The following is a 17,137-nucleotide window of genomic DNA, read 5'->3' on the forward strand; positions in this document are numbered from 1 at the left end:
TGAGACACTGAGGGATATTTAATAACATTGTTCAAAAGGTGCAAATGTGACATAACATATAGCAAGACATCAGCAATGTAGTGCAAGTTAGATAGTATGGCTCATTTCTACCACTGCATTTAGGTGCAAAATTTGCACTGAATCGTGGCAATCAGACTTCTTTTCATTGAATATCTTGCACTAGATACATAAAAGATAACTGCTGATTGGTTGCTCTGGTCCAGTGCACATTTTGCATTGTTAGTAAGAAAGTCATATTGAAAGCAAACCGTTTTGGCTAAGGGTGTGTCAATGAGTGTTATGAGACCTGAGGGTAAATGTATCATACTCCGATTTGTACAAGTCGCCGGAAATCTGCGAGTTGACAGCTAAAAATTTAAAGCGGCACTGCCTTGTAAAGGGAAATTTCCCTTTACAAGGCAACGCCGCTATAAATTTCAGCTGTCAACTCGCCGATTTCCGGCGACTTGTACAAATCGGAGTATGATACATTTACCCCCTTTACCCCCCCTGGGGGTAAATGTATCAAGCTGAGAGTTTTCCAGCAGGTTTAAAAAAAACAATCAGATTCTAGCTATCATTTATTTAGAACATTCTACAAAATGATAGCTAGAATCTGATTGGTTGCTATGGGAAACATCTCCACTTTTCAAACCTCAGCTTGATACATTTACCCCCTGGTGTTAGTCAAGGGGAAGAAAACCCCTCCTGTTTGAAATAAGGAAAGCACTCTTGGAAGAGAAGGCTGGGCATCTTCTCTTTAAGAATATTGTGCAGTAAAGAGATTTTATTCACATTCACTAATAGACAAAAGGTACAAATAAATAGATCCCCTTCTGCTTATTCCTGGACGGTATTTAGCCATTTAACTGCATTGTATTGTATAAAATTCACAGTATTTATGGCTTCTTCAGGTAAGGCTGAGGAACTGCAACATCTCCCTATCACATTGTATATCCAGCTCAAAAATAAAGAACAAACCACTGCAAAGAGCATGAGTGGACAAAAACAGTGTCAGGAGCAAGTAAGTGCTGTTGAAGCTATGGACTTGAAAACATTCAATATTAAAACATGTACTTTAAACCTTACAGAGCAGCAAAATGACGGACGATATGAACTGGGGCATCTCTACTAAGCAGCACAATCCCAAGATCCATCTAATGAGGTGACTTGAAGGACCTTCTGAAATTTACCATTCATTGCCTCCAGTCTGCATGGAGTGAACATGGACATAGTGTCAGACACTATGTCCATCATCTCTGGGACAGTTATCCCTGGATGAAGATTCTGGAGAGCCTGGTCACCAAGGGAGAACACACAGGGCAAAATCAGACATGGGGAAGCCTAAAAGCAAATAAACCCAACACACCAATATACATGATAAAAAAGGAAGACTAAATAAAAATCTAAGTAAAAAATATATAAATACCAACAAAGAAAGGTTAGGGAACAGAGAGATCAGTGCAGAGAGAGGAGTATTTATGCAAGTACATTATGTACATACAATACTCAATATTATATCTTTCTAACAGTATACACTTCTTGTTTCCTTGTCTTTATATTAATAAAAATTAAGTCCTACATAGACACACTTTCCACAAAGCTGAATACATGCCGTGCACAGGTGCTTTCTGGCGCTGTATGTCAGGTTACTGAAAGGGCCGTACCCAACTTCTCGCCGCGGCCTGGCCAGAAGGATGTGGTGCAATCTGGCCTCCATGCAGGTCATATATTGTCTTTCTTAATACTTCATTCACAAAGTCACAAGTCTGTGTAATGGGATCTTTTTCTGCATTACTTTGGAACCAAACCCCTTGACTGTGGGAAATGTGAAGACCCAGAAGGGCCTGGAGACGGTCCTGTCCTTCGTCCAGTCTTAGGTCTAAAAAATAATGTATAAAATATATAAAGTATACATGCATGCAAGACAGTGTTCTGCAAAACATGGAGAAGAGTAAACATTTATATATTGAACATGCTATAACAAAAACTGTCAATCTAAGGTTCCCCAACTGTTGGGGAACTACAAGTCCCAGCATGACATGCCAGCAATATACTTTGTATTGTCTTTACTGAAAAAAAACCCTAAATATTTAAATGTCCCATTAATTCTTTGCAATTTGGTTTTTGAACTGATCACTGACAGACACTGCCCTGTGAGCCAATAACTCTTAGACCACTGGTTCCCAAACTGTGCGCCGTGGCTCCCTGGGGTGCCGCGGCAATCTCACAGGGGCGCCGCAGCCAGGACTGGTAGTAAGCAAGACTGGGCACTACTTGGTAATTATTTTGGCATAAGACTGCCTTGAAACAATTATGGGAACCCTAAGGGTGCCTTGAACTGAAAGTTTGGGATCCACTGCCTTAGACTATTAAAGATGGCATCTGCTGATCGAACTAGCAGGCGATTGATGTGGCCACTTGCCCCAAGGGCTGAATAGCTGGATCTATAGGCAACCGAATACATTTCAGGGACTGCAAGGGCAGCATTGTAACCTTCAAAAGGATGAATACATTACCCTCGCTGTCAGTAATATATTAAAACAATACATTTATTCAAATAAATATGTATCTGTAAAAACCTATTAGCAGGCATTTTAAACAAATTTTACAAACTATAACAAACCTGACAATATAGCATAAAGGACCTGGGGGCCTGAGGTGAAGGCTCTGAGGGCCACATGCGGCCACAGAGTCATATGTTGCCCATCACTAATCTATACCATATGTATAGCAAACCTAGTTACTTCATGTGTGGCTAGCAAGAGAGTAATTGTATGCATCTCTTTTGTCCATGTCTAGATGTTCGTCCTCCATCACTGGGCTCAACACCTTCTCCTTATCTATTTCCATCTATGTAGGTGTGAGCTATGGCACTCCGTGTATGTACTTTTTCTCTAGGAGCTCCTATCCTCTCATTGGTTGTGACCATCGCCACCACATCGATGGCACCTTAATTTAATGTTCTATGTAAAGCTCCACGCCAAACGTTAGGCCAAATATGTTTAATTGCCTTGTGATAACAGTCATGTGACAGTTTCAAAATCAAGTTAAATAATACTAGACGTCTTGTTCTTACACCTAAATTTGTCCCAATATCTTACTATTGCAGTCTCATACTATCCAGTTTACCTTCTTCCTATGCTTCTCCTTTGTAATACACCTTAAAAAGGAAACGTTATTTTAGAAATAAGTTGTATTACGGTTCTATGACGTATCAAGAGAAAAATCTGGGAGGCCTCTTATGGATGTACATGGCACTCCCAAGTCCATATAAGTGAAGAGAGAGGGAGAGAATAAAGCAAGTGCCTCATTGGAGCAGGCACAAGATATGGGTCTGCATATTAGACTTGTACCATTATGGCTCTGCATATTCTCAGTACCTGTTCGTGTTTTTCTTTATTTTGTAAAACTGTAGACTTAGCCATTTCATCATTATTACATTTTTCTACACCACAACTCACACCTTTGAAAGGAAATGCCACCTCCAGAAAATTATATCGTCTTGTGCAAATTTGTACATTTTGCCGCCTTTCAATATGTCAACAGAAACGCATAGGAATGTGCATTGAATATATCTGTGGTCTTAAGAAAGGGCAACAAAAATAGACAAACCTGCCTGGAGAATAAACTTCTATGAAGGTGGAGCTTCCCTCTAAACTGCTACTTACTTATGGAATTCCATCCTGCATTACCCACAAATCTTGTCACCAACGGACTTCAAATCTTAAGTAGGCATTTACCTGGGTTTGGATTTTTTACTGGCTGAACTCCCAAATGTTGAGGCATCTACTTGAATATCATCTTCATCCTGAAGAGCAGCTTCCAAAGCAGCCTGGACCTTTGGGGCAACTGCTGGACCCTCATATTCACGAGTTGTACGACTTGGCATATCGAGTTCCAGAAGGACAATGTTCTCTGCCTGTTAAAATAAAACGGGTAATCTGCTCAGGTCTGTGACATAATATAATGCACTGAAAAGCATTATAATAGTTTTCCTTCTCTAGCATCCAACTGATGCTCAATTCAACAGTATTATATACTTAAACTGGAGTCGCACACGCATTGTATTGTGCAAATGGCTAAATAGTTGGGGCTAAGAGAAGGTTATCCTTACAGATGTAGCAGTATGGGTCAATTGTTGCAACAGCCTCAACCTGTTGCCAGAAACTAAAAAGCCACACAACTACCAACCATCTTACTTATCTTTCTTTCTCTCTGCTTCTATTATCTGGTGATCACCTAATCCAGGTCCCCCTCACTTCACCCATACACATATCTGAACACTACCGTAATTCAGCAAACCTCAAACACATCACCTATCTCCCCTCTCTTCCAAAGTCCATTAAAATGTGCCTTTTGGAATACACACTCTGTTTGTAACAAACTTACCTCCATACAGGAACTCTTCCTCTCAAACAACCTCAACCTTCTGGCAAAAACAGAAACCTGACTTACACAATCAGACACTGCCTCACCTGTAGGCCTTAGACATGGTGGCCTCCATTTCACCCACAACCCCAGACCTGGAGGTGGGGTTGGACTACTTCCCTTCTCACATTGCACATTTACAGTTCCATCAACTATCCCATAACTCACATATTTTGAAGTACATACGATTAGGATTTTTAACCCATTCTCTATGCGTGTTACTGCGATCCATTGCCCCCCTGAACCACAACAACAATTTCTTGAACATTCTCTTAATTGCTAATCCACATTCCAATGCTGCTAGAAGAATACTCTCTCTAACCTCCTCACTTGGCCTGTCTTAGTGGATTGGATCCTCTACTCATCAGGATGGCCACTGTCTTGATCTTGTTTTCTCTACACCATGCTCAGTTTCTGACTTCCTTAACACTCCTTTCCCCCTCTCAAGATCATCACCTTATCAGCTATTCGCTCATTCCAGCTCTTTAACCTTCCTGCTGCCAAACTCTAACAAGCCTCCCGGAGGAATCCTAACTCTATTGATTTTCAACAGTTTTCCACCTCTCAATACCTTCTCTCCCCAATTTCTACATTCTCCTCCCCTGATATGCAGTACCTCATTTTCACCAAACCCTAGCTACTGCCCTTGATCAAGTGGCCCCCACAAGTCTTCATATGCTACATTGACTTCGTTATCAACCATGGCACACTAAAGTACCACAAAATCTTCAAAAGCTTTCCTGTAAAGCAGAACGTCAATGGTGTGAATCTTGTACCTATAATGATTTCCTCACATATACTGCTATCTACCACTCCTATTGAATGACCAGGACACTACTAAACAAATATACTTCCAATTTCTCATCTCTGCTCAGGCTTCTAAGCTCAAACACCTTTTTAACACATAAATCTCTTCTAAACCCTCCTACCCCAAACCCTCCAACTACAATCAGTGCCCAGGATCTCGCTTCCTACTTCAAGTACAAGATTGATAAGATCAGACTTGATATGGTATCATCTTCCTCGACAAGCAAACAGCTCAATTCCTTCTCAATACCCTCTCTTCATTTGATCCCACAAATAAAGAGGAAGTATCTAATCTCTTATTTTCCTATTCTACCTCCTGTTCTCTTGATCCTATACCCTCACAAATTGGTAGATCCCATCTCCTGTGCTCATTCCACCTCAAACTAAAATCTGTAACCTCTCTCTCTACATTAGTATCTTTCCATCACTACTCAAGCATGTAGTGAATACTCCTATTCTAAAAAAAAAACAAAATTCTGACCCAAACTCTCAAATTACCACCCCACCTCTCAGCTCCCATGCCCCTCCAAGCTTCTAGAGAGACTTTCCTACACATCTCACTCGCTTCCTTTCCACAAACATATTGGATGCTCTTCAGTCTGGCTTTCGCTCTCAACACTACACAGAGACTGCGTTGACTAAGGTTATCAATGATTTGATCACAGCTACAGCTAAAGACCATTACTCTCTTATAATTCTCCTGGATCTCTCTGCTGCATTTGACACTGTTGGCCACTCTCTCCTCATAAAAATGCTACAATCCCTAGGTCAAGACACTGTGCTATCTTGGTTCTCATCCTACCTATCAAATCTCTCTTTCAGTGTTAATTTGTCTGGCTCCACCTCTGCTCTGCTTTGTCAGTTGGGAGTACCACAAGGCTCAGTCCTAGGTCCTCTGCTATTCTATATCTACACTGCTTCTTTTGGAAAATAAGCTCCTTTGGATTTCAGTATCATCTCTATGCAGATGATACACAAATGTATCTGTCCTCTCTTGATCTCTCGCCATCTGTGTTGTCGCACGTTAGACTGTCTTTTTGCCATGTCATCTTGGATGTCCTCTCACCAACTCAATCTGTCAAAAATGGAGTAAATAATATTTCCACCCACCAACAGATGCTTCCTGTCTGACATTTCTGTTTCTATTAACAACATGACCAAAAATTCCACCCCACAAGTTCGCTGCCTAGGTGTAATCCTTGACTCAGAATGATCCTTTGTTCCACATATTGAATATATTTATATTGTGTTTCATACATCTAAAAAACATTTCCAGGATACATACGTTTCTCACACAAGACACTGCAATGACTTCAATTCATGCACTCATCATCTCCCGCATCGACTGTTGCATTTCCCTCCTTACTGGTCTTCCCCCAAATCTGACTCTTACCCCTACAATCTATTTTGCACGCAATGGCTAGATTGATTTTTTTTTGCAAATTGTTCTTCCTCTGCTGAGCCACTGCGTCAGTCTATACATTAGTTGCCTGTTTTTCAACGAACCCAATATCCAACTCTTCTACTAACATACAAGGCTGTCAACAAACTTGCACCAACATATATATCTCCTCACTTGTCTCAGAATATCTCCTAACTCAACACCTCCGTTCTGCACAAGATCTGCATCTTTCTTCCACTCTCATCACATGCTCCCTTTCCTGGTTGCAGGACTTCTTTCGGGCTGCACCTACTTTGTGGAATTTACTCCCCCGCACAACAACACTTTCCACTATTCTTCAAACCTTCAAGCATTCTTTGAAAACCCACCTCTTTAGGCAAGCTTATAATATTAGTTAACCACCCTCTTAATTTTCCTAGGTTACCCTATTACCATCCTCTACACAGTTAACACAAGAGAATAATCCTGTGATCAACAATGATGTGTGACTGGATCGTATAGCCCATAAGTACTTTTTACCTTTGCATTCTAGCTGGACCAACTTGCAATATGTGGCACTTACCCTCATGTATCAAACTCTCATTGTTTCATAGATTGTAAGCTTGCGAGCAAGGCCCTCCTCACTCTGTCTGTATGTCTTACCCAGTTTGTTTTATTACTGTTTGTTCCCAATTGTAAAGCGCTACGGAATTTGCTATGCTATATAAATACATAAATGTTGATTATTATGGGTTAAGGATAACTTTTAAATGAACTCACATCCAGCCATAAGCATCTACCCAAACTTACCCGGTATCTGGGGTCCGGCCTCACCATCATTGACAGTTTGGCATGTTGACTCAATGGCCTCTTATAGCCAATGGCAGACACAGGGCGTTTCATCATCTGCTGATTACTATAAAGGGAATCATCAAGAGCACAAGTTACCAGACTGCAGAATGAGTACTCAGACTGGTACATTATACAGGAGACATGCAACTATTATGTGTGCATGCAGAACACACTCACTCCAGCCTGCTGATTGGGTGAAGCTTCCATTGATCCTCCTCCTCCTCAAAGTAGCACCGATTCATCATCTTATTCTTCTCTTCCATGGGAATGAAATTCTCAATGATCAGATGCCTGTGTTACATGAACAACCAGTTTTATTGGAGGCAAAACCAAAACACAATAGGCACCAAGTCTATGTATTGTCTATGCCATTAAGATCTAACCAGTTTAAAGCTCTACACAAAGAGAAACATATAAGTTATGATCATGAAAGACAAGTGTAATGTTCCCAACACTTACTGGTTCCTCAAAAACCTGTTGTCACCTACACTCAGTGGGAGGCAGACATTTTTAGCCTGAGCCAAGGAGAATGTATCCTTTACATTCAAAAAGCTCTAGGTAAATTTGAGTTTGAATGATGACCCCTTAGTAAATAAAAGTTTACAATGGTGCACAAAGCATGCAGACATCTGTGCTGTTATCTGTTATCTCAAGACTGTTGTAACTTTTTGCAGTACAAATATTCAAATCAAAATATTCATCTTCCTGGAATTCAGATTCATAATGCACAGAAAGTAACATGGTTAGTAAGATTAAAGTTCTTGAACTGCATTTTGTCACACAAAAGATATTTAGCTCAAGAAAAAGAGGATTTTTGCACATTGTAAAATCCACTGGAAGACACTGCAACTATGGAGTATAGAGATTGATTGGGTTATACTCCGCAACAGGTTAAAACCCCTTGTATGTTGGTTAGTATATATGTTGACCAATCTAGATGGGGAGGTGCTCCTGTACTGATATTTAACCATTTGTTTAAGAAAAGAGAGAAAACAGTACTGATAAGGGCACTCTTTTGAACAGATAATTGGAAGAATATTGGGTGTATAAGTTAAAATGAGCAACCTTTATTGATATATTAAAAAACCAAGCGAAATTTAAAATATGAAAATTGATATGAGTGCATATAACCAAAATGAAGCAGTTAAAAGGTAGATAACTACCTCGCCGGCCTATTGTAATGTAATGTCCCTCTGTTGCTGATAGCGAATTATCTAATGGAGATTCACAGACATCGCTGTGTGCTATATAAGGAAATAATAATTGATTCATAATAATTGGTCAGTTAACGGGAGACAGAAATGGGTCCGCCTGCTAGATTAGGGTGATCGTAATCCTTCTCCCTTAATGCCCTTTGCATGCCGGGGGTATATACCCCAGTATGGTAATAGGCTTGGATTATCAGAATGAAACACTTGTGCTTACAATGTAGCGTAAGTATGATATCATAAGTTGCAGTTAATAGGTATAAGCTATCAACATGACAACGTGCGGGTTCAAAGTGCAATGGCCCCTAAAGCTGGATAATAAATCAATCTAACGGAGTATTGATATCTCCCTAAATCATGCGCATTAACCCTCAGCTTGATTATAACATGCAGAGTGTATCAGCAGGCTCAGCACTTGGCCCGTTATAATGATATCTAAAACCCTATCCCTGTATCTAATATTAATAAGCTAGATGCTATGATATAAGGCGGACTTGGTATAGTAGCCCCAATGACTGATTCCCTCACTGGCTTGAAGATGTATACTAATCTCCTATGTTAATACATATAATCTTGCAGCTTAATAAAATATGGACATAACAGGCTCAGCGTAACGCCGACGCGCGTTTCGCTTATGAGCTTTCACAAGGCCTCGTGAAAGCTCATAACACACAGCGATGTCTGTGAATCTCCATTAGATAATTCACTATCAGCAACAGAGGGACATTACATTACAATAGGCCGGCGAGGTAGTTATCTAGCTTTTAACTGCTTCATTTTGGTTATATGCACTCATATCAATTTTTCATTTTTATATTTCGCTTGGTTTTTTAATATATCAATAAAGGTTGCTCATTTTAACTTATACACCCAATATTCTTCCAATTATCTGTTCAAAAGAGTGCCCTTATCAGTACTGTTTTCTCTCTCTTTTCTTAACCTATGGAGTATAATAAGTGGTCCTGGAGTGTTAATCAAAGTGTTGAGAGGACAGCCCCATCCCTACTATGCCCCATCTTCAGATTTCTTTTTTTTTTTTAAATACGAAAGGCCCAAAAAGAGAAAGGGCCTAATAAGGTAACCCAAGAAACACCAAAAGAGGAAAAACAGGCAACCAGCAAACAATCAGATCAAAGGGAGGGAGTGCAGTGTCCCCCCAAATGGACTAAAAGAAATACATTTTAAGGCGAGTGGAAAATCCTCCTTTCTCTGGTATACCATTGGGGACGCTGTGACATTGGGGACATACCATTGACCGCAAGGGAGGGGGATTGCTCTGAAATGGCTTGTGCCTTAAGCTAGCACCCAGAGATGCACAGCCCTGCAATTTGTAGAATTTGGATAAGGTGTGGACAGACGACCAATTAGCAACCCGGGACAACTGTTTGACCAAAGCATCGTGACACGCTGTTGACGAAGCTCCGAAAGCCCTGGTCAAATGAGCCTTAAAGCCCACTGGCACCGGTCTAGCCAACTGAATGGAAACCAAACAAATACTCAAAGAGATCCAATGAGCAAGAGACAGCCTAGAGACAGCCAGCAAACTATGCTTGTGAAAACTCTGATTCTCACACCATAGAAATATACACCTTTCACACCAGGCAGTAATTAGCGGAAGAAGACTGTTTTCTAGCCTTTATCATGGTCTGAGCAACCGTGTGGGAGAACCCCCGGGTCAGAAGACTCAGGGTCTCAGTAGCCACACCATCAAAGCCAGACAAAGACTAAAGAGTGGCAACAAAAGGGCCTTGGACGAGAAAATCAGGTTGCAGATGCAACCGGAAGGGTAGGCCTATGGTCATCCCAAGGATGTTGGAGTATATAACGCCCAACGTGGCCAATCCAGAGCTACCAGAATGACAGCCACTTCTTCCCTCTTCAATTTCTTGAGCACCTATAGGAACATAGGAATCAGAGGAAACAAGTACACCAGACGAAACCCCCAAGGCATCGGTGTACCTCAAGACAGGATCCAGTACGTTGATGGGTAGCAGTGCCTCTCGAGGGTCCCAAAGGCCTTGGAATCAGAGAACACAGACGACAGTACCCCACCTGGACAGACTGGCATCTGTAGTGACCAGTGTCCACTTCCAAGACTGGAAGGACCTACCTTTAGCCAGATGCGACCTGGTCAACCACCACATGAGGGACTGACAAACAGTTGCAGACAACCGCATGAACTGTTTGTCCTCTGAATGGAGGATTTGGATCACCTTCGCAGAAGCTCCTTCTGGAGCAGCCGAGAATGAAACTGGGCGAAGGACACCATTTCGAAAATGAATACAATGGTCGCAAACAGCTTCATGTAACCAAGAAGGGAAATCTCTCGTCTGGTTTGGAGGGACCAGGTCTTGGATAGAAACGAGAGAACCTTGTCCTCTGGTATGAACACCTGCTGATACAGCATGTGGATCCCTTTGGGAGAGGCATAGTAGGGGTGGAGTTGTCCTCTAAATACTTTCAAATTGAAGTGCCTCTTACTCCAGGACCACCTACTATACCCCATTGTCACAGTGTTTCCCAATGGTACGTCAGAGAAAACTTGTATCATAGTTTATCAATTGTACACATCCTCACAGTACAACAGTCTAGTAAGCCTATGGTCTAGTGAAGGGTTGGATTTTATATCTATGGAGGAAAGGCTAGGTTCACAGTTCCCAAAAAAATAAATAAATTCAAAATGCAGGACAAAGCAGACACAAGTTCCTCATAGCCTGTAGATAGCATAAAATAAAACTAGGTCTAGGATATACAAATGTGTTTTTGAGGGGAGTGGTCTCTAAATCTGGCAAGGTTAACAAAATAATCAGCAAATAAACTGTGTTTCATTTATAACACAACCACAGAACTCTCCACTGCACACGGATGTACAGCACAGAAACAATCAGTCTGTTTTAAATACACGGCTATAAAATCCCAGTAAAAATAAAAGCAGATTGATAAATAATTCAGACACACACATTCTGCTCTGTGTTTCAATAACATATTATGATGCGAGAAAAAAAAAATCACAGCCAACCAGACTGTTTATCCATCTGCTGAGAATCACTGAAGCCTGGGTGAGGCTTCCACATTTTATCTACCATGTCTAAGTAAGAACATGGAAATGCTGTGAATATGATAAACTTACAGGTACTTAAAGCACACGCATTAACATACAGTGGGGACAGCCATCTTGTGCACTGAACTAATATAGATAAGAAGCCAGCATATCAATTCACTAGAAACCAGTGACATAACTAAGGGTCGTGTCATCCATATCTCAGTGAAGTCAATGGTTTTCAGTGAATTGGTAGGCTGCAGTCTCACTGTAGAGGCTTACACAACAAAGTAGCTGCTTCCACTGTGTCCGAGTCCACTTTAGCTCTTAAACAGAACATTTTTATATTTATTAATCAAAACATCCTAGCAGTTTAACACAACCCACAACATATTAAAGTTATAAAGGTTCATGTACAACCCAAAGCATCCCATCAAAAACAATCTCTGTACTCCCCCTTGCCTTATAACGATATAATGGATAACGTTAGATATTTACTTTAATTTTAACTCCCTGGTGAGCTCATTCTGTGTCTGCTCCAGCTCTTGTCGTTCCTTAATGTGTTCCTCCTGCAAGTCATGGATCTCAGCTTTTACTGCCTGTAGCTTGGAAAAGAGCTGGAAAACAGAGTATTAGTGGTGAGGGCTACATTTTAATGGTGATATGCCCAAACTACAACCAAAACAAACAAGTGATGCTTCCCATTTATACAACCTGACTCACCTTTTTAAGTTTCTTCGTCTTTATGTCAACCTCTTGTTGTAATGAGCTGTAAGTCTCCTTTAACTCCAAGGTCTCCTCATCCCGACTCTCCATCTGTTGTTGCATCTCTCGCTCCCGACGTTTCTAAGTGACACAGATACAAGTCAGACCTGTGTGCCCTGTCCCACTCATGCATTTGACTTTAAAATAAATCTGACACTTGCCTGCTCAGCGATCTCCTGCCTCTTCTGCTCCAGGACTTTTTGTTGTTCATTTGTGTGGTCCACAATGTTCTTTCCACCAACGAGAAGTTTACTCTCCATTGCCTGGGAGACAACTTAGTTTCAGTAATACAGTGTAGCCTTTAGGTGGATAGGAAAAAACCCTAGATGACCAAGACATGCATCCTGGCCACTGAAATATGTTATATAAGTGGTGTTCTAACTTTTGGCCCTGACTCTTCATTGATGGAGAGATTTTTCCAGGCATGCCTTTATATATTAGACCGAATTTTATATGCAACACTAGGATGAATGTCCAATAACACTAGATATAGCAACTGCACCAAAGGCTCTGGGCAGCTTGCTTTTCTCCCTCTATAGGGAGAAAATAGGCTTATTTAACAACACAATATCAATAACATAACACCAAAGTTCTGTATCTTATAGAAAGCAATTAAATATTAGCATTTATTATTCTAACGCAACCTAAAATGAAAGCAAACATTTGGTTGGTTGGTTGCTATGGGTTACAGCTATTTGCAGCATAATATCAAAGAAGTGATTCAGAGAGTTATAGTCTGCACACAGCTCACACTTCTTACCTTTACTTTGGCCGACAACATTTCCATGGCTTCTCTCTCTTTCTTTAGGTCATCCATCTTCTTCTCCTTTTCCTTTAAAAGTTTCAGTTTCTCCTCTGCCACTAAACTGTGATCTTCTACAATTGCCTTTTTCTCAATTTCTAGTTTCTCTTGTTGCTCCCTCCAATAGTCTTCTTTGTGCTCCACATCATCCTCTCCCTCATAAGAGTCTCCTTCTTCTTCATCCTCTCCTGATCCTTCCACACCCGGTCTTCTATTTCCTCTTCTACGTCTTTTCACCACAACCCTTTTTTCCAGCTGTGCCTTCAGCCTTGCAATCTCCTCTTGAAACTCCCGTAGTAATGCATCCTTAGGGTCTTCATTCACTCTAGGCTTGTTCTTAATATTTTTGGCACGGTTGGAGTAGCGCAAAGTTGTCAGAGTCTCCTCCACATTATAAGAGGCGGGGCCAATATTGGCTACCATAACCGTTTTGGCGTTGCCACCCAAAGAGTCTTGCAATAACCTGGTAAGCTTAGAATCTCGGTATGGTATGTGGGTGCTTTTGCCATCCACAAGAGCAGATATAACATTTCCCAGTGCAGAGAGGGAGAGATTAATTTTTGTGGCTTCTTTAAGCCTTTCTCCTTGAGCTCCAGTCTTTGTTTGCCGTTCACTTCCTGCCAAGTCCACCAGATTCAGCTTTCCTACACGAATGTGGTTCTCGCCATCTAATCCGAGTTCACTACATTCAACAGTGATCATGAAGATAGCATGTGAGCGCGAGCTGTGTTCATTCATGTTGGTGGCACCGACCGAGCGGTTCTGATTCCCAACATTCATGACATGTTCTATTTCCTTTACACTCTTAGTGACAAAAGATGAGAGGTCCTTGACATAGACACCAGTGTCAGGCCTTTCTTTTAGCTCCAAACGTTTAGACTGATCTTTAGAGAGAAGGTCTCTGATTTCCTCCTGGTAGATTTCTAGATATGAAGCCCTTACCAGGTACTGTTGGTTTTGAGACCTTGAGATATGTGTAAATACATGTTCAAATGAATTTGGTATGACCCCTCTTTTCTCAGGGTCACCCCGCAAGCCTTCCATTGTGTATGTTTTCCCAGTCCCTGTTTGGCCATATGCAAAGATTGTTCCATTGAAGCCAAGCAAGACAGAATCCACCAGTGGCCTAAATGTCTCATCATACAGCTCCAACTGCTTAGAGTTACTGTCATACACAGCATCAAATGTAAAGGTTTTCGGCAACTCGTTAGAGGCTCCTTTTTGAATTCTTACCGACACCTGACCAAGCTTCACATCAACATTTACCACTTTCTCATATCCAGCAGATAGCTCTTTGCTGTTCATAGGCCGGCACCGCACCACAACCCGCACAGACTCGGAGCTCTTCAGCTTAGACATCCTGTGTTTGTGCAATCAGTCTGGTGCTCAAGACACTTTCCAGCAGGAATTCCCACTTACCACCCTACATTTATAAAAACAAAATAAATTGTGAAAAAAATGCTGAGATTAGATTTATTTATATTGCAACACAGTTCAATTGAATACACTGTAAACTTACAAAACACAATTCAACTTATTAACACAGAAAAAAGATGTGTGAAAAAAATACTCAGATATGTAATCAATACATTAATGTCTCACTGCTTTTGATTGTTGAATGCCTCCATCAGAGCTGGCATGCTTATAGAGAGTGGAGTTTATAGTGTTTAATAGATCAGCTCTGCAGAACATCTGCTGTCTGTATAAGCAAGTACACCCCCACCCTGAATGTGTTCAAGGTCAGAGTGCCAGCAAAGTGGGTCACAGAAGAGGATGTGAGAGGAGGGGGCAAACTGAGATGAGAGGAATCTGTGTAGGATATTACGGTGATCCAGATATTTTTACAGTGTTTGTACGTTTTTATAATAAATCTGAAAGGCTAATAAAATGTATCTCTAATATGCATTACTACGTTATTCTTCCTTTCATACAGTGACCTGTGGAATCCTCGTGAAACCTCCGAAGAAAAATACATAGTTTCATTATGAATCTCAATCAATGCGCCTTATTGCTCCCAACAAGAAATAGTCTCATGGTAGCACTCGGCCCAAGTAGAGTGTAATTCTTTTAATATATACTACTGCATCGGACAGCAGATTTATTTATTTTTAAGTTTATGCAGAAAAGATATGCCCAAAGAATTGTTTATGTACGGACACAAGGGCTGGTTTACAAAACCAGATTTTGGCTGTGATTCTTCTACGTTTATGCATATTTTCAACGCATGAAGGTTGCTTAAAAGCTTTAAAAATTCATAAAGCATTTCTGTCTATTTGTAACTACATTGCAGCTGGAATCTCTTTTTGGTGTATATAATTTTACTAGAGCCCAAAGTTTTATTTCTTTGGCAGTTAAGTCATTAGTTTTCTATTGAATTATTTACAAGGAGGACATTTTTTTACTACATTGCTTTACATTTTCTGTTTAAGCTTTTTTTTTTTTTTAAATAACATATTAGTACTAATTATATCTGCCAGTGATGCTGGAACAGTGCAAAGAGCTTTTGTTTACGTTAGGAAAGGAACTTGGAATGGCAGTGTCCTTATCGGAAGTTTTGCCTCTTCAAGGGATGAAAGAATAGTGGGTGCTTTGTCATCAGACACTTTACCACTTGGTTAAAGAAATGGTGCAAGGATGAAGGATTTGGATTTGTCAATCATGACAATGGAGTTTGGAAGAATATTATTTAGATTTAGCAAGTCATTTGAGATGGTATGGCAAAATATATTAATTCAGAAACTGAAAATACTTGGATTTGACTCAAAGATAGTGGATTGGATAAAAGACAAGATGGTACTAAAATCCTGGATCACTTTTTGTTTAGTGATATTACTTGTGGTCTACAAGGCAATGCATGTCTTTTTGCTAATACGAAGATTCGTAACAGGAATGACACCTCAGAATAACGAATTAGCAGTGATTTAAAGAAAAAGAGACATGAACTATAGTGTTGATATTATACTTAGTACATCAAAATATAAAATAAAGTAATGCATGTAGGACACAAAAGCAGAATAAAATTAATAGAGAATGAATGGTGATGCAATCAGTGGCCAAAGTGGAAATTTAGAAGTGGTGGTATGAAAAATGTAAGCGAATGGAATTTGAGTTTTACCATGAGGGCAGTAGGAGAAGTGGCGGTATGGCATACCATCATATACCGGCTCACTTTGACCAATGGATGGAAGTCAACAACCACGGAGAAAAGGGACCTTGGAGTTATAGATGATGTCTGATGATATGAAAGTAAGGAGGCAGTGGAGACGAGCAATGGGAAAAGCCAGTAGAATGCTTGGTTGTATAGGAAGAGGTAGCCGGCAGAGGATATATTGTCACTTATAGGTTATTGGTAAGCTCCCATATGTAGTACTGTGTTCTATTCTAGAGGCTCCATCTCTATAAAGGCATTAATAAAAGTAGAAAAGTTTCGGAGAAGGGCTAATAAAATTGGGTTGCATAAGTAAACTGTTCAGGAACCGTGAAGAGAAGAACATGTAAAACTTTGCTAATGCTGATACAGTGAAAACTATCCTGGCACATTAATGGAACGCCAACACCTAGTTTCTGCATAGCAAGAGACCAGTTATCTCTCAAAACACTGCCAAACCTTCCAATTTATTAACAGCCAAGCCATAAAGGTAAATATCCTAATAAAGCAAGTGTGATGTTAAATACTTTCGGGTCAAAAAAAAAAAAAAAGTATATTAGGAGTGATACCTTTATTGGCTAACCAAAAGAAATGATTATATTTGCTAGCTTTCAGAGCACAGAGGCCGCTTCATCAGGCAAGTTTACAAATGAATGACTGAGAAAAAGGCACAACATTTAAGTACTATCATGTACACCACATT

General features: G+C 40.4%; 1 protein-coding gene across 2 annotated transcripts in view; it reads right to left on the reverse strand.

The window, feature by feature from the left end:
• The window catches only part of KIF3B (kinesin family member 3B), a 32,761-nt gene continuing 15,624 nt past the window's right edge, over nt 1-17,137 (reverse strand). For both annotated transcript variants that reach the window (XM_075176520.1, XM_075176521.1), the window contains exons 2-9: nt 13,245-14,709; nt 12,646-12,747; nt 12,443-12,565; nt 12,218-12,336; nt 7,649-7,762; nt 7,430-7,535; nt 3,744-3,922; nt 1-1,882 (exon numbers count right to left, since the gene is read on the reverse strand). In XM_075176520.1, the coding sequence (XP_075032621.1) occupies nt 1,795-1,882; nt 3,744-3,922; nt 7,430-7,535; nt 7,649-7,762; nt 12,218-12,336; nt 12,443-12,565; nt 12,646-12,747; nt 13,245-14,645 (2,232 nt within the window). In that variant the 5' untranslated portion in view covers nt 14,646-14,709 and the 3' untranslated portion in view covers nt 1-1,794. The remainder of the gene's footprint in view (nt 1,883-3,743; nt 3,923-7,429; nt 7,536-7,648; nt 7,763-12,217; nt 12,337-12,442; nt 12,566-12,645; nt 12,748-13,244; nt 14,710-17,137) is intronic.

The sequence above is a fragment of the Mixophyes fleayi genome, chromosome 6 (assembly GCF_038048845.1).
Source record: "Mixophyes fleayi isolate aMixFle1 chromosome 6, aMixFle1.hap1, whole genome shotgun sequence".
Taxonomy (NCBI): Eukaryota; Metazoa; Chordata; class Amphibia; order Anura; family Limnodynastidae; genus Mixophyes; species Mixophyes fleayi.